The 17,590-nt window shown below is 41.4% G+C and overlaps 1 protein-coding gene across 3 annotated transcripts in view; it reads left to right on the top strand.

Moving 5' to 3' along the window:
- tbc1d16 (TBC1 domain family, member 16) overlaps positions 1-16,282 on the top strand; it is a 90,746-nt gene extending 74,464 nt beyond the window's left edge. For 2 of the 3 annotated variants that reach the window (XM_041217418.1, XM_041217416.1), the window contains one exon: positions 13,425-16,282. In XM_041217418.1, coding sequence (XP_041073352.1) covers positions 13,425-13,664 — 240 coding nt within the window. In that variant the 3' untranslated portion in view covers positions 13,665-16,282. Of the gene's footprint in view, positions 1-69; positions 130-13,424 lie in introns of those variants that run through there. The other variant, XM_041217417.1, reaches the window with a different exon arrangement.
- Positions 16,283-17,590: the final 1,308 nt, after the last annotated feature.

The raw sequence follows: 17,590 nt of genomic DNA, 5'->3' as shown, positions 1-17,590 counted from the left end.
CATTTTAAAAAGTGGGCAAGTAAAGTAATTGCTTGGCTTGACTATGTTGGTCCTCTTCATATATCTCAGGCAGTAATTTAGGACCAGATTGATGCTTCATGTTCCTCATGAATAGAATTTCCAGTAGCAACTGTATTATGGAAGATGTGGTGAGTAAAGACCAAGAGACAATCTAAAGGAAGGAGAAGTGAATGTAAGCGTGCATTGATCAAATCCAAACATTAGCAACTCCTAGGCTTCAGCAGAGTCTATGACAATGCCAGCTACATGCTGTCTGTGCTGGAGAATAATACAATAGGAATAGGAGTAGGTCATTCAGCCCCTGTACCTGTTCAGCCATTCAGAACATGATTGACTTAATTGTATCTACCTGCCTTTGATCCAAATCCCTTGATGCCCCTACCTAACAAAAATCTGTCGACTTCAGTCTTTGAAAAGTTCAATTGACCCAGCTTCCACAGCCTTTTGGGAAAAGAGTTCCAGATTAGCACTACTCTCTGCCTGAAAAAGCACTTTCTGATTTTACTCCTAAATGTCCGAGCTCTAACTTACAGATCATTCTCTTTTTTTCTGGATTTTCCAGAAGTCATTTAGAAGTTATTTCTCTATACTAAGCTTTAAAAAAATACTTAAAGAATAACTTTTGTATGACTGGTGCTATTTCTTCCAGTTTTAACATGAGCCTTTTGTGTTTAGGCCTCAACCTGGTTTGAAAGGAAAGATTGTAGCTTAAGGCCTTTTTCACAGTAGTTTATTTCCATTTATCTTAAGGACCAAAACATTCTTACAGTACTCTTTTAAAAGATATCTTGAGTTATATGGGGAATTACCTATAACGGTCACTCAGTTAAAAGAAAGTATTTATAATTACATTAATTACAGGTAACGACCTAGATTGACAAAGTGACAATACCCTATTCTTGCGATTTAATTAGAGCCTTGTATCTATATGTTTGTTTAGGAATGGGTCTTAGCAACCTGGTTTTCCACTTTTGCTTGCCGGTTCTTGATTTGTTTTGCATTTATTTCGATGGATGGAAAATTGCAGACTGCCAAGTGCAGTAGCAGAAAACTTCAAGTCAATGTTTTTACAATTGCTGTATCTGCAAATTGTCTGCAATACTTGTGTGGAAGTGTTGAAGTGGATGTGGTTATTGAGGTGAGACACCTTGTTTTTAAATTATCAAAATGTGCACAGGCTGTACAGTACAAAATTCAGCTTTTCCTTGAAAATAATTGTGGTTTAATCTTGACTTTTTTTTGTCAATGTTGTTTAGCTATAGATGAATTAAGATTAGCTTTAGTGCTGATTAGCCGGACTGAATTATACTGCCATCTGATTTCATTAGTCATCAGTGTTGTCAAGAGGAGACTAACTGCACCACTTGCATTACTCTGGACTAAAAAAAACATTGACAAATATGTGTAGAATTATATAATTGCTACCATCATAGTTGTGTTTTCTGGTGTAGAAATTTTTAGCAAATATAGATGATAGCGAGGATTTTGCGGCAGGACCAGAAATTCCCACCCGAAGTCAATGGACCTTTGGCAATTCCCCCAGAGGCGGGACCAGAAAATCCCAGCCGAAGTGTGTGATTGTATGTAGGTATGATATTAGAATGAATTTTACTATATATTTTTGCTCCTTCACAATACTACGTTGAGCAATTCATCTAAGCCAAAGCATTCCTTGTTTCACAAGCAAATTTAACGTTTTTGTGTAAGCAACAATAAAAACAAAATTAAAAATCATGCATTATGACAAAACATGAATTACTTTTAAGACTTATAAATGCATGGGGAAATATTTTACAGTCCCCTGCTGGTGGGCTTGCAGACAGGGAGGCCTGTAAATAGCCCGAATGACCTTCCTGCTGACCTGTTCACAGTTTTCATGGTGGAGGCAAGGCCTAGGCCCCAATTGAGGCCCATACACGGCCAATTTTGATGCTGGCGGGTGGAGTTCAGGGGCAGAGGGAAGCCAGGCCGTTCAACCTTCATAGGCTTCAGCTGGAAAGGGTGGGGGGGGTGCCTCCCTCAAGGACCCCCTTTCCGCATTGGGTACTTCCACCCCCCCACCCCAACCATGGAGATGCTTCCTTCACCAGCACCACCCAGCCCACCACCTCCTGCCTCCATGCATCTCTATTAAGCCCTGCACCCCCCTCTGCACACATTCCCAGGCTTCACCCTTCCCTGTCATGAGACCCCCCCAACCTTGCATTTAGCTGGTCCTGCATTCTGGGACAGAATTTGGGGACTGCTCGTAGTCCCAGTCTTGGCCACTGCTGCTACTGGCACTGCTGGGTCTACAGAGCTGCCAGCCAAACTGATCAGCTGGCAGCTCTCTGAGGCAGGATGGGTGGACATCCTGTTTCCAGCCAGTTGCTGTGGGCCTTCAGTGATCGGTGGGAATGCATTTCCTGTTGGCTGTTTGGGTGGCAGAGTGGGAAACCCTACCACCTGAAAAACCCTGTCCATGGTTTCTTTAGTTCTGTCACAATAATTAAGAGATTAAAACAGTTTTATTCATTTCGCCTGAGCTAGATGTTCAAAGGGGGGCCAGTGCTGTTGAATTCAGCTGCAAACATTTTGTGGTTTTTGTTCAGCTATGTGTTTGGCAGCATTTCATTTTAATTACCTGTTTTTTAAACCTGTTTGGCCCCAGTTTTTCTGGACAGTACAGTATTTCTTAATTTGACTGGTTGTACTTGGAAAGTCTTTCTAAAGCATTTGGAAAGGGATAGGACAGATAACTTAGAAAGGAAAAGAACTGCCATGTAAGAATGCATGATTTAGCATTGTAGTCACAATTATCTGTTTTTTTTTCCTCCTTGCTCTAAGAAATAGTTAGGGTTTTGCAGTTGGTTTATAAACTTGTGTTGCATCATTGCTACTGTTGATTTATTCTTTTACTGTTTAATAATTTTTGGCTGTTAAAGCCTAAGTCAAAGTCTAGTTATACAGTAAAGTGCTGCCTTTTGCAACTTCCTTGTTCGCGTTTGCACTTATCTGCACTTTTTATTTGGTACATTGCATCATCCATCTTGTGAGCCATGTTCACTAATTTGGGTTTGAAATGTCCAAAGCTCTGCACTGATTCTTTGACAAGCACACTCTTTGAGCACAGCTCAAATGTGGGATTGGTTAATTTACCCTAAGATATCAGTTTCATCATTAATTAACTTTGCAGAAGATCTTTGAAAGCTGAGTTTAACGCTATTAGACGTGATCTCCAGAGTATTGAAATGTCAGTAAGGAACTCTGATGGATTGGAATGCTATGTTGAAATGGAGGATATAACAAATAATTGTTGGGGCCAGTTACTCAAAGACTTACTGACATCTTTGTGAATTTATTCAATTGGTCTTAGAAATCAACTTTCCTGCTCCAGACCATTATCCAGTAACCCTGGTAGAAGTGCATGCTCGTAGATATAGTGAGAACAATTTGCTGCAGAGTAACTGCCCAAACCAGTGCTCCCCTCGCATGGCTGGAACTTATCTAATTGAGTCCCATTCAAAAGCATGTTCCTGGTTCGCGATTTCGCTGTTTGCAAGGTTTTGCAGAAATGTAACCCCCGTGAACAGCATGACTTTACTGTACCAGCAGAAACTGTTGGAAATACTCAGCAAAGTCAGGAAGCATTTGTGAAAAGAGAAATGGTTAACGTTTCAGGTCAGTGACCTTCCATCCCAGCCCAGTATATTTTTAGTCCGCTGCCTCCCAAAGTTGAAGAAGAAAATTCGCCAAGGCTCCTTAGCACCTTCCAAACCCACGGCCACTACCATCTAGAAGGATAAGGGCAGCAGATACATGGGAACACCACCACCTGGAAGTTCCCCTCCAAGTCACTCACCATCCTGACTTGGAAATATATCGCCGTTCCTTCACTGTCGCTGGTTCAAAATCCTGGAACTCCATAACAGCACTGTGGGCGTACCTACACCAAATGGATTGCAGCGGTTCAAGAAGGCAGCTCACTGCCACCTTCTCAAGGGCAACTAGGGATGGGCAATAAATGCTGGCCCAGCCAGTGAAGCTCACATCCAGTGAATAAATAAAAAAAAATGTGAATGCAAGCGATAAAAATAGTCATGAAATTACAATGAAGGTGTTTCTCTGTACGATTCTTGGGAATGGTACAAATATTTGGATATCTGTGCAAAATAAAGCACTCTCTAGTATAGAAGACAATGAAGGCTTACTTGCAGATGGATCTGAGATGTTGAATCCCAAAAATGTAATGAGGGTGAGAGATTTATTTTTTAAATATACTTAGTGGATTATTTTTTATGCTTATCACCAAAAGGAATATCAGTACTTGGAGAACTCAACACTTTTTTGTCCAGGCATCAACATCATGCACTTTCAGGTCAACAACTTGCACATTTATTTATTAGGAGGAGTATTAAAAGCTTGGTCAAGAGTTAAGTTCAAAGGAGGGTTGGTGAGGTGATGAGGCAGAGATTTAGGAAGGAAATTCCAGAGTTTAGGCCTAATCGCCTGATAGCACAGTGCCAGTGGGGAAAAGGGTGCAAAAGAGGCCTGAGTTGGCGAAGCATAGCGATCTGGCGGGGGGTGAAGGAGCTGGTATGGCACTGGTGGAGATTATAGACATAGGAAGCAACAAAGCCATGGAAAGTTTTGAATATGAGGTTGAAAGTTTTAATTTTGAGGCATTGGTGAACCAGGAGCCAATGTAAGTCAGTGAACACCGGTTTTAAGTGAGCAAAGACTATTTGGGTTAGGATATATGAGCAGAAGAGTATTGGAATAGCTAAATTTTGTGAAGGGTGAAAGAAAGATGGTTGGTTGGACAATGAACTTTTAAAATAGTAGAGTCTGAAAATAAGAAAAGCACAGATGAAGACTGATGGGATGAGGTAGGGGGGAAGAAGATTGATGTTTCAGAAATCGAATAGAAGTAAGTGGTCTTTCTAAGGGAGTGGATATAAGCTCGGCAAGGTTGCAACCATATCAGCATGAGACCAAAGAGGGGAATGCAATTAATGAGGAGGGAATGGAGTTTGTGGCAAGAGCCTAAAACAATGTTCCTAGTTTTTAAAAGGAGAAAATTGTGACTCCTCCACGATTGGATGTCGAACAAGCAGGTTGAGGAGGCAGAAGCAGTGGAGGGGCTAAGAGCAGTGATAATAAGACAGTTTAGGCATTAGGGTGTGTGTGGAACCTGATGTCACTGAGGGGCAGCATGTAGAGAGAGATACACTGGTTGGATAAGTAGGCAAAAACATGGCAGATGGAATACAATCTAGCAAGTGTAACATTTTCCATTTTTGCTTGGAAAAATGAAAAAGCAGAATATTTTTGAATGTTGAGGGACTGGGAAATGTGTGCATTCAGAGTCCTGGGTGTCCGTATACATGAATCATGGAAAGTTAACATGTCAGTACAGTAGGCAATTAGGAAGGCAAATGGTATTTTAGGGGCCAGTGAATCAGAATAAGGGATTGACTATTTGGGACTGAGATAAGGAGAAATTTCTTAACTCAAAGGGTTGTCAATCTTTGGAATTCTTTAACCCCAAAGAGGTATGGATTCTCAGTCGTCGAGCACGTTCAAAACAGAAGTCAATAGAATTTTTGGGTTATAAGGTAATTAAGAAATGTGATTGTGCAGGAAGGTGAAATTGAGGCACAAGATCAGCCATGATCTTATTGAAAGGCAGAGCAGTTTGAAGGTCCAAGTGGCCTACACCTGCTCTTATGTCTGAAATAGGATAGGCCAGGGATAGATCTCTGAGTCCAGAGGTAGTGGTTCAGTGGTGGAAAGGGTAGCCATTGCAGGAGATTGTGACTGTGACAGAATAGTCAGGAGTTGAACCAGACATGGGCAGTCCGGTTCATCTGAATAACGGAGGTAAAAACACGATGTCTGCAGAGAGGTTATGAATGATAATCAGCTGCCAATAGAGGAAAGAAGCTGGGGGTTATCATAATTTTCCGAGTTGAATGGAAAAAACTTGCACATCTACAGGGAAAATTTGCACGCCTCAGGAGAGGAGCTAGCTGAGTTGTTCTTGCAGGAAGCTGGTACAAACATGATGGATCTAAATGACCTCCTTCTTTACTGTAACCATTCTATGATCCTGTATTGTGGGCAGATGAGATCAGAGCCTGATAATATTTGATGCGATCCAGCCAGATCTGATGATGAATGACTCAACCAGTTGTGTGCTCAATACATTCAAATTTGAATCCCTGTGACTGTAGAGAAAAAAGCTGGGGGCCACAGTAGGAGGAAAGATCAAGGAGGGACAGAGTAGTGGCTTTACTGTGGAGAAGGGCATCAGATATGAAGACGAGGGGGTGATTGAGCAGATCAACAACTGCAGAAGTATTGTGGGGAATGGCTGGCCAAAGGCTAGCTCGTTGGGAATTTAAAAGTACCATTATAAGCAATGGGGCAATGATGGGGTGAGTGGGGGGGCAGTTTTCCTAGGGACCAATGAAAGGCATTTGGGAGGCATGGGTGCTGACTGATGTTATTCCGATCCCAAGCCAGTTGGTGAAGTAGGAAACTAGACACTAATAATTCGCTTGATCATGGGTTTATTCACTGAATGCAGCATTACATATGTCTGTTGCTTACCTACCAATCCAGTGTCCCAACAGTCTCTCTTTATACTCTTTTGAGAAAATCGAACTAACAAATAAAATAAAATTAAAGTGCTAGCCCCTTAAAGGGGCAATGTAACAAATGACAGAAATCTTAAAGAAAACATCAAATCAAAACAGAATGTCATTTTGGGGGCCAATGATGCACTCAAGCCCCCGCAGTACAGTCTCTCTTTTTCAGTGCTCTAAGTACTTAATTAAACAATGCCCTTCACCTATGTATCTTAACAATATAACTAATATACCATTAACAAGGGATGCAAGGAAGTATTGAAAGGCGGCCTTCTTTGTGATTGAGACAATGGGAACAGAAAGGCCACACAAGATGGCAAAATTGAGGGGATGGGCATGGGTGGGAGAGTTTTCATTATGTGCAGTTAACTTTTTTAAAAAAGGACAAAATGTGTTGAGATAAAGGTTGAAATCCACTAGGATGAGGAGTTGTTCAATGTAAAGGCTGAGGGAGAAAGAAATGACTGTTTTAGGGAGAAGCTCACTATGGGGTCTGTAAGAATCCAGCAAAAGCTGACAAACGTGAAAGTTTCCCCACACTGTCAACTGTGTTTCTATGTAAATGAGCTTTAATTATGTACCCAGCCCCTATATTAATCAATCTTCTAGGCCCATTTTGTGCATGTATCTTAACTGCCAACTTAAACCAGACCATTTTACAAGTTTCTGCCTCCTGTTATTACATCTCTTAATCAAAACATCAGATATAACAAGCCCTGTGGTGATGGGGAAGTGACAACAGGAACAGGTAGAGGATGATACTGGCAGTCTTCAGTCATAACCCTGCACACAGGCAGCCTCAGGGTGATGGAAGGACTGCACAGATCAGGGCAGATGTGGAGTTTGTATTCTCCGGAGACAACAGAGCAGACCTGTTCAGGTTCCATGATGATCTCCCCAATCCGGGAAAGGAAAGGAACCCTAAAAACAACCTGCTCTCCCTGCACCTGCCAGGTTACTGCTCCTGGCTACTCACCTGTTCACTGTGGTCGAAATGTAAAGACATTCTATAAAGCTTGGTTTATTGAATGTCTGAACACTTATAGACAACAATATGAGACTAGAGCACAGAACAGTCCTCATGCTGGGCAGGTACGACATTGACATAGCCACCCGAAGTGAAACGAGGCTTACTGAGGATTTTTGACGAGGTTGGTGCAGGCTACTCATTCTACTGGATTGGCAAGTCCAGGGACCAATCTCAACAGTCAGGCGTAGGCTTTGCTATATGATCTGAACTGGCACGCAAGCTTGACTCACTTCCTACAGGGATCAGTGATTAACTCATGGTTCTTCATCTGCACCTTGCCAATAACCAGCTTACAACACTCATTAGTGTCTATGCTCCGACGATGACACATACAAATGAGGTCAGAGAAGCATTCTATGATGACATCAACAAGATAATTAAAGGAGTACCCCATCAGAACAAATTTATTATTCTTCGTGATGTCAATGTCTGAATGGGTATAGTCTGTAATACATGGAGGGGAGTTCTGGGACACCATGGTATTGGAAGAGCAAACTCCAATGGCCAGCTCCTTCTCTCCAAGTGCAAGGAGTTTGACCTGACCATCCCTAGCACAGTCTTCCAGCAAGTACACAAACTAAAAACAACATGGATGCAACTCATAGATGGCACATGGTGGGCTATGTAATTATGCCACCTCAACTACATGCACTCCACCCATTGCCTTGGAGGTGAAGAATGCTGGTCTGACTATTTGTCTTGGCTTGTTAGGAGTATTGTATCTTTGAAGAAAGATTCTAAGGCATTTCGGCAGAGTGTCAAGCCACAAGGGAAGCTTGATGTAACTGTCCTTGAAGCTATAGTCAAGAGAAAAGAACTGGAACACAAACTAGCCACAGGAATTGCTAATATCCTGGAGGATAATATTGCTATTGAAGATATTGGAAGAAGTTAAAGGATGTTACTTACAGAATGGCAGCTGAGGTCCTAGGATTCATTAAACAGAAACACCAAGACTGGTTTGACAGCAATGACCAAGCCACAGGCCAGCTTCTAAATGAACACTCACAGATCTTACATACCTGACAAAAAATCACCAGCAAGGAACACCAGATACCATCACACAAAACACATGCTGCAGGCCAAGCTAAGAGAAATTAAGAACTGAAGGTGGGAAAACAAGGCTGATGAGCTACTAATAAAAAAAATGACCTGAAGGATCCACACAAAACTCTGCAATCAGTCTGTGGCCCCAAAACCAACAGTGTGACACCCAACCTCCCAGCAGATGACAATCAGCTCCTAACAAATAGACATGAGATGGTCTCTAACACAAAAGAAAAACAGAATTTATTGGAAAAACTCAGCAGGTCTGGCAGCATCGGCGGAGAAGAAAAGAGTTGACGTTTCGAGTCCTCATGACCCTTCAACAGAACTGAGTGAATATTAGGAGAGGGGTGAAATATAAGCTGGTTTAAGGTGGGGGGGTGGGGAGGGAGAAGTTGGGGGGGTTTGTGGTTGTAGGGACAAAAGATGTCTCAGACAAAAGAACAAAGAGGTGTTGAAAGTGGGGATATGTGCTAATTAAGAGTGAATGGCAGGAAACTCCAGATGCAGCTCTAGTGGGGGTGGGGTGGAAAGGCTAACAGGGCATAAAAGATATAGATTTAAAAATAATGGAAATAGGTGGGAAAAGGAAAATCTATATAAATTATTGGAAAAAACAAAAGGAAGGGGAAAGAAACAGAAGGGGGGTGGGGATGGAGAAGAGAGTTCAAGATCTAAAGTTGTTGAATTCAGTATTCAGTCCGGAAGGCTGTAAAGTGCCTAGTCGGAAGATGAGGTGCTGTTCCTCCAGTTTACGTTGGTCTCTTGTTGGGCATGTTATGATCCTAGACCAGACCTCCAAGTTTTCAGTGAGATCTGTTGGGGACCAATGAAGTTTTGTTTAAAGTAAACAAAGTTTGAGATTCAGTGCACTTTCTAAGAGAATAAAGCCACAAAATTCCATGGGTTTTGAACAAAGGAAAATTAAATTTTTCGATACAAGATCAGAAACATAAAACACTTACAATATCTATCTTAGAGTATAACATTCGGGGTAACAATGAGGTACATGGGAATTAACAGGCAAACAGTTGTTGAACACACCACACTGCACTATAAATGGCAGGTGCAGCCAAGACAGAGTCCAGAGATTTTTCAACAACCCAGCTAGATGTCAGTAAACAGAGTCAACCAATCTGGTTGAAACTCTGTCCCCGTCATGAGGGATCCCAGTCTTCACCTTCAAAGATCTAATCTTGGAATTCACTCCAAAAGTTGCTCCAACTCGGATGGCATCAATAACTGCTCACATTGCAGGGTTTCAGTCTTGCCTCCTGAGATTCTGTTCCCCTAGATTCCCGACTATGCAATCAAGCACCAACCCACAAGCACAACTTCCGCTTTTTGGCTGTGCCAAGCAGGATGCTACTGCTGCAAAGGGGTACCTTTTGCCCCAGTGGTCCACAGCTTGGAATCACGAACCTTCAGCTGCCTTCCTGGATCTTCAAGGCTTCTCCTGAGCCCTTTTCAATTGCCAGGGCTTCCCCTGAGCCCTTGCTACTTAAAGTCTGCCAACTGCACCCCTTTTGTTTGCTTGGAGCCTATTTCCCTGCTCCTCATTGGCCTTAACTGGGACCTGTCTCTGTCCCCCATCTCTGTCCCCTGCCTGGGACTTCCTTTGGGACCTCCCCTTGTTCCCTGCCTTGGACACTTGTCTGCAGTGGTTCGCTGCTCCCGGTCACATGACCTGGGCTTGTGTGTTGATATCCTTTCCAGCACAGGCGTGCTGGGCCCGTCCTCGGCCCAAAGAACTTAAATGCTGAATTGCACAGATGCAGCCCGCTCCCGGTCCGTGCATGTGCGGAAACGCTGAAGCCTGTTGAAACTTGGGAGTACCCGACCTTTGCTTTCGATGAGAAGGTAAATTGGCTTTCATAATGAGCAGGGCACATAAGCAATCTCTTAAACCAACTATCCATAGTGAGCAATGAAACCAGCAGCTGATGGCACCCTGCCTTAAGTACTCAAGTTTGGAGGGACTCACATGGAAACTCACTAGTCTCTTCTGCCTAATCGAGAATCCGGGCTCTGTACCTCAAGATTACAAAGATGCCTCCATAACTCGTCTCTATAAACAGAAAGGGAGCAAGTCCATCTGTGACAGTCATTGTGGAATATCTCTTCTTTCAATAGCAGGAAATATTCTTGCAAGGGTTATTCTTAATTGGATTATCATTCATATCATAGATTGTGTACCCAGTGCACAATCTTCCGTGCAGGATCATGAACAGTAGACATGATCTTTGCAGCATGTGAAATTCAAGAAAAGTCTCATGAACAGAATAAGGACCCCTTTTATGTGGTGTTTGTTGAACTGACAAAGACTTTTAAGACAGTAAGCCAGAAAGGCCTTTAGAAGATTCTGTACAAACATAGCTGCCCTGAAAAGATGATTAGTGTCATCTTTTTCATGATAGCATGATGGCCAGCATGATGCAAAGTGGTGCATCATCAGATGCTTTTCCTGTCACCAACAGCACCGAGCAAGACTCTGTTTGCTCTATACGCCTCGGCCTTGCTGCAGTACACTCAAAGATCTTGACACAGGAGTACACATTCAATTCAGGACAAACAGCAGCTGCTTCAAATTGCAAAGGCTCAAGGTTTGCATGAAGGTTACTTAGCAGCTACTGAGTGAACTCTTGTTTGCAGATGGCTGGGATCTCTTGGCACATACACGGGAGGACATTCAACTATTTGTTGATCACTTCGTCCTAGGCTCAAAGCACATTGGCTTGACAATGAGATATTTTCTCAACCCACCCCTGGCCACATACTCCAAAACCCTACAGTCACTATCACTAGCACACCCCTCCATTCAGTATAGAAGTTTTACTATCTTGTGAGCATCCTCTCCAATAACACTATGCTGGATGACAAAATCAACCATCACCTGGCAAAAGCAAGGTCAGCGTTTGGCAGGCTCACCAGCAGACTTTGGAAAGAGCATGGCGTTTGCCTCAGAGCAAAGATCAAAATCTACCAGGCAGTGGTTCTTGCATCACTTCTTCAACGGTGAAAGATTTGGACACCCAACCAGCATCACGTAAAGCAACTAGAAGCATTCCATCTGTGCCATCTGAGATCTATTTGCAACATCAGGTGGCAGAACAAAATCCACAACACTGAGGTTCTTGTAAAATGCTGCATACCTGGCACCGAGAGCATGCTCATCAGAGCTCAACTTCACTGGGTCGGTCATGTGGTTCACATGGAGGATTTCCGCATACCAAAGGCAGTACTCTACAGCCAGCTGAGCACGGAAACCTGCACCACAAGACATCCCAAATTTGGATATAAAGACAATCTGAAAGCCAACCTCCGAACTTGCAAGCTAGATCCCAATACATGGGGGAAAAGACAAACTTGGACAGACCCAAATGGAGAATTCTCTTCATCAAGCAGTTTTGACATTTGAGGAGAGCAGAGTCAATACCTTCAGGACAAGTGAGCATGGCACAAAACCAATGCCTCCATCCATCCCTCCAGCATTGGCATCCATCCCTCCAACACTGACAATCAGTTATGCAAATTGAGACTTGGTCTAATGTCACTCATCAAAATAGACTGAAAACCGTGTTTTTTTTTGCTGAAAACTCATGTGTCGAAGTGTTGGGAAAATCCATCACCTAGGCTGCATAAATAATATAACAATATCCTATCCCAGTGTGCCACTCAATCAATCCTTTTAAAAAAAAAACTGAAGTATTTGCTATAACTTTTTTTAAAAGATACTGATTTTAGCACTTATCCTTTTAAACAAAAAACTTACCGGAATATAGTATTAAACAAGTGGTATTCTTGTAGCAACAAGCTGGCATGTAATATTTTATTTCTACTGTTTTTTAGAAAAAAGACGTTGAATCTTACGATGATGTACAGCTGTTGGCAGAATGTTGTTTCCTGCTGATTTCTCTGTATGAGGAAGTAGTTCCCTTTGTGGTATTTTTGTGCATTTTTTGGTTGTTTACTAGTTTGCGACTTACTCTTTTGTGGGGAGAATAAAAATGGGATAAAATTATATGACAAACATTGTCCTACATTGTGCTCAGTGTTCTAGTTACTTTGCCCTAATGTGAACTGTAGTCCAAAACTGTATTTAATGTAATGACAGCTGGAGAAGGCTTGAGGAATTGTTGTCAACAGCAGCTAGACTCTAGTAGTTGTTGGATAGCTGAACTGACCTGGTTAGGCAAACAACAGTGTTTTTAAATGTTTCAGTGGGCCCTGTTAATCTCTAGTATTGGGGCATCTTTTCTATGAATTGCAAAACAGTCCACTAAGAGGGTAAAAAATTCTTAAAACGATTTCTGGAGAATGATGATTTCTGATTTATGTTTCCATTTTCTTTGCGGGGTGGGATAAGGAGGCTTGTGTGTGCGGTGCCACTCAAGGACGAACTGCAATGACTCTGCTGTCTTTCTCACCAATGGTGGCATGCTGCTAGGCACAGACAAAAAACATGATCATTTGTGTACTGAATAATTGCAGCATTCCCCTCCACCTTAGATTGCTATTACAGGTTTTCTCCAGCCATTGGGGAATAATCATCATGAAATTTGATGTTAAACAGAGTTTTATGTAAACAGAAATTTGATTCTTTTTCACTGTTCCCAAATAAAAGCTTTGAAAGGCGAAAATCTCATTCAATCCTGTTTGTCCTATCTGACCCAATTTCTTCTCTTCTCTTACAGGCACGGAGTCTTTTGTACCAATTTCGTCTCTTGCCCAGAATCCCTTGCAGTCTACATGACTTGTGTAAGTTGTGTGGCACAGGAATGTGGGACAGCGGATACATCCCAGCTGTGGAGTGTACATTAAATCACTTGGATTTTGATGATTGCCCGTATGGAGGGACCTCTGCTACACCATCTCCAAGATCAGCACATGAAGGCAAAAGAGGGGCAAAAGATGTTTTCACTTTCCTGAGATAGTCTTTCTAATTAAGCATATTTTGTGCTCAAAGTCCAATTACTAGGCATTGTTTTGAAGGTAGTTACTTGATAGGGGCTGAACCTGATTACTTAGTAACTATATATTTTTTAGTAACTGTGAGCTAGTATTGATATTTCTCCTGATACAGTTTTGGGCATCCCTAGGATTGATACAGTTGCTCAAAACTAATTATTTAATACAATTTTTCTGAACTTAGGTGATTTGAGTTGAAGTGGAAAAGGCACACAAGGAGGGAGATGATGGTGACCTGAGCACTTTAACCTATTGAAATATAAATGGGTATCTTGGGGATTCCCTCAATTGGCCTAAACATAGTGTTTGTTTTGAATGATTTTTAGGGAAGAGAAAAGTCAATTTTCTGGAATGCTTATGATGTGTTGCAAAAAATGCAGTTGACCCTTGGGAAACTCTGTGTGAATGTATAAATATGCAGCTTATTTGACAATTCCCATACAATGAAACACTTCAGTGTTGATTTAAATATATTTTTAAAATTGCTGGCACCCAGCAATTTGCAGTGTTGTCTGTAAATATCACTTAACCACATCCCTATCAAGGAAACGTTATACCTGAAAATGCATTGCCCTTAGCACAATAATAGCTTAAAAATAGCTAAATGCATTGCCTTTTCACATGATGGTGTTACCTAATTGTATGCTGTTGGCTAAACTTCAGTCCAGCTGTGGATTTGTGACAGTCATGAGAATTCAGACTTTTCTTGCAAAGGTAAAGCTTTGATGGAGAAAACTAAAACACCTCATTTACCAGATTATCTTGTTTAAATTGCCACATCCCAGTATAACCATTAATTGTACAACCAGAAAGCATCTTGAAATCTGTTAGTATTTCTGCCGTATCACTGGACATTAACTTCCATTTTAAAAAAGCACCTTAAGTCAGTGGTTCTCAAGCTTCTTTGATTAAAGGACCCCTTTTCAAATAGATTAGTAATCATGGACCCTCCCATCTAAATTATAATACTGCATAATGCTCATAATATGAAAATGCTGCATGTAAAGAGTCTTTTAGTAATGCTTTTAAGAAAACAGGTGTTTACTTACAGATATCTGTGAGATGGGTGTCCCTGTTTCTCACTGCAGAGTCTACCAGTTCTTGGTGTGATGTTTGGCAATGACATTCGTAAGTCAATCTCCACTTTCAGATCAACCTGCACTTTGTCTTGATTGCTGTCAAAGCAGAAAATGTTGTTTAACAAATGTAAGTTTTTGGGAAAGGTAGCAACACATTCATTGTTTCATTCACTAATTCTGGCTACTTTGCCAGAACTGTGAAGGTGTTTGTTTTTGCATGTTAATTTTCAGTGAGTGCTCACAGGACAGTTCCACCCATTCCTCTTTCACTTTTCCACTTCAGCAACAAAATGACATAGCAAATGTTGAAAATGAATCCTAAACCTGATTGGACTTATCAATTTTTATATTTTAAAAATCAACGCTGAAGTACTCTGCCAATGTTGCAAGATGAGCAATGGTCCTTTCTTTCATGCAATCAGCTGTCATCCAAAACACAGCCAGCAGCGGGAACATGCCTGAAACTCCATTGCTCAGTCTAATTTTCCAAATCTCAATTTTGTTCCTCAATGTTGCAGTCTTGTCACTAGCTCAAGCATGGTTGTATTGCCCTTTGTATTGATTTGATTCAGAGTATTGACAGGTTAAAAATGTCAGCGACGTATGCAAAATTTGTTACCCATATGTGATCAGAGAAGTTTTCGGCTAATGCAGGATTGTGCTTAAAAAAAAAGTTAGCTATTTATGAAGCTCAAAAACTTTTACTCTGCCCCGAGATAACCAATGTTCTACAATGTGAAACAATTTTCATGTCCTGCACCCATTTCTGAACACTGCTTTGCAAACAAACATGAATTCACAGGTTTGGACTTCACAAAAGTAACAGCTCTCGTATTTGCATTGAAAAGAGCATGTAATTCAGCTTCCATTCTTTTTGAAGTAAGGGCTTGGCGATTCAGCATAGTTTTTGTCACAATTACCTGCTGCTCTTTTTTTCTTGCACCACCATTCCTTTTGCCTGCCATAGAGTGAGCACCGTCTGTGCAATGCAGCATTCCCACTTAAGCTCCCACTCTGATTCCATGAAATTATTTAGTAACTTGATATTTCCTCAACAAAAACAGAAATACCTGGAAAAACTCAGCAGGTCTGCCAGCATCAGTGGAGAAGAGCAAAGTTGATGTTTCAAGTCCTCATGACCCTTCAACAGAACTGAATATTTCCTCACCTGTTGTTAATTCTGGTAACGCCTGACAAAAATGAAAATCTTTGAAAATTTCCCCTAATCAAACAAAGCACGCTTAAACTAATAATTGTGCTGTACCACCAGTATCCATTGTCTCATCCAGCTGAATTGCAAACTGCTCACATTCACAAAGCCTTTCTGACAATTGGCATTTTATGTCTAAGTTCCTTGATTCTTCTACCAACTCGGCCATTAGAAAATGGTTTTGGCCTTCACCTTTTGTGCTGCCTTTCAGTCACCATCACAATTTTGCAGCAGCTTTCTACAGCAGCTGGAAGAATCAGCTCCTCTCCAATAGTGTGGACTTTCTTTCTTTTAGCAAACCAAAACCCTGTTAAGAGAGATGTTTTCGGGGCCTTTTCCAGAACTGATGTGATATTCGTCACTTGAGTTTTCTAACTGTTGTTTTGCTTTCTTCATTCAAAGAAGTCTTTCAATTTATCTTCATATTCCAGTTGCTTTGTTTTGGGGTGTCGATGCAGTTTTGCCTATTTCATTGCTTCATTGGATAAAATGTTTAAGTACACAACATATTGCAGCCATCCATCACTGAGATCCATAAATCCGAATCCCGTATAACTCTCCTCACACTCTCTGTTCTTCATTTGATCCTCATTAATGTCCTCCATATTGTCCGTGGCTTCAGCTGAACTACTTGCAATGGCACTTTGAGGCCGTTTTAAGTACTTTTCTATTTTAAAATAATTTACTCAAAGACTATCATCAATCAGCTTTTTTAAGGGCGTCAGTGTGATACAGAAGTACAGAGTTGTCAGAATGACATACAACAAAACATGTTCCAAAGGTAATGTATACTGTTATTTGTTTTTGCATTTGCTCTATATGGCAACTGTGAACTTTCACAGTGCAGTGTTGGGGAGTTTATAGGTGCTGTAAACAAGAAGTCACTTTTGCAGCTACACTCGTTAACGTGGCTGACTTTAGGAAAATGGTGCCCTCGGCAAACTTGTATTTTGGCATCTTTTCTTTGAGTTTAAATATATAGTACCTTTGACGTAAAACTCACCACCAATCTTGGTAACTGTGATTCAAGATGTCAACTTTGTGTTGTGCTCAGCGCTCATCTGTTCCTCAACCACACCACCCCCCACCACCCCACCCCAACCTGCTGCCAATTTGGTGGGTGCATTCCGCTCCTGGTTTGTACCAAGCCCATCTCCACCCATTGCTCATTCTTTTAATCTTGATCATGGCCCCCCTGACCATTGCACACTGGGTGGCTGCTCACCCTTAAGGCCAACGCTGCTTAGAAAGCACATTATTTCGTAGACCCCACAGAAAGTCCCTCGGAGTCTATGGACCCCAGTTTGAGAACCATTATATAAGGGTTGACCTTCCCCTCAAATTGTAGTTCTTGCAGTTGTAAATGCTATTTAGATATTCAAAAATAAGTATTAGTTTTGCATGTGTGTTCTTGCCATTCAAATAGGTTGTCAGTGAAAGAATGGGCATGCCTTCAACTTGGCAAACCTGCTTCTATAACCTAAGTGCAACAAGCTAAAGATTTTTATAATATTGTTTCAGTTCTCTAGTATTTAATGATTTTACCAATTATTTTGATCTTTGAGCAGCTTCACCTCTGCCTTTCATTAATCAGGTATGGGAC

This window comes from Carcharodon carcharias, chromosome 22, assembly GCF_017639515.1.
Source record: "Carcharodon carcharias isolate sCarCar2 chromosome 22, sCarCar2.pri, whole genome shotgun sequence".
NCBI lineage: Eukaryota > Metazoa > Chordata > Chondrichthyes > Lamniformes > Lamnidae > Carcharodon > Carcharodon carcharias.
Note: the sequence above shows the minus strand (reverse complement) of the source record. Positions and strands in the feature narration are given on the sequence as shown.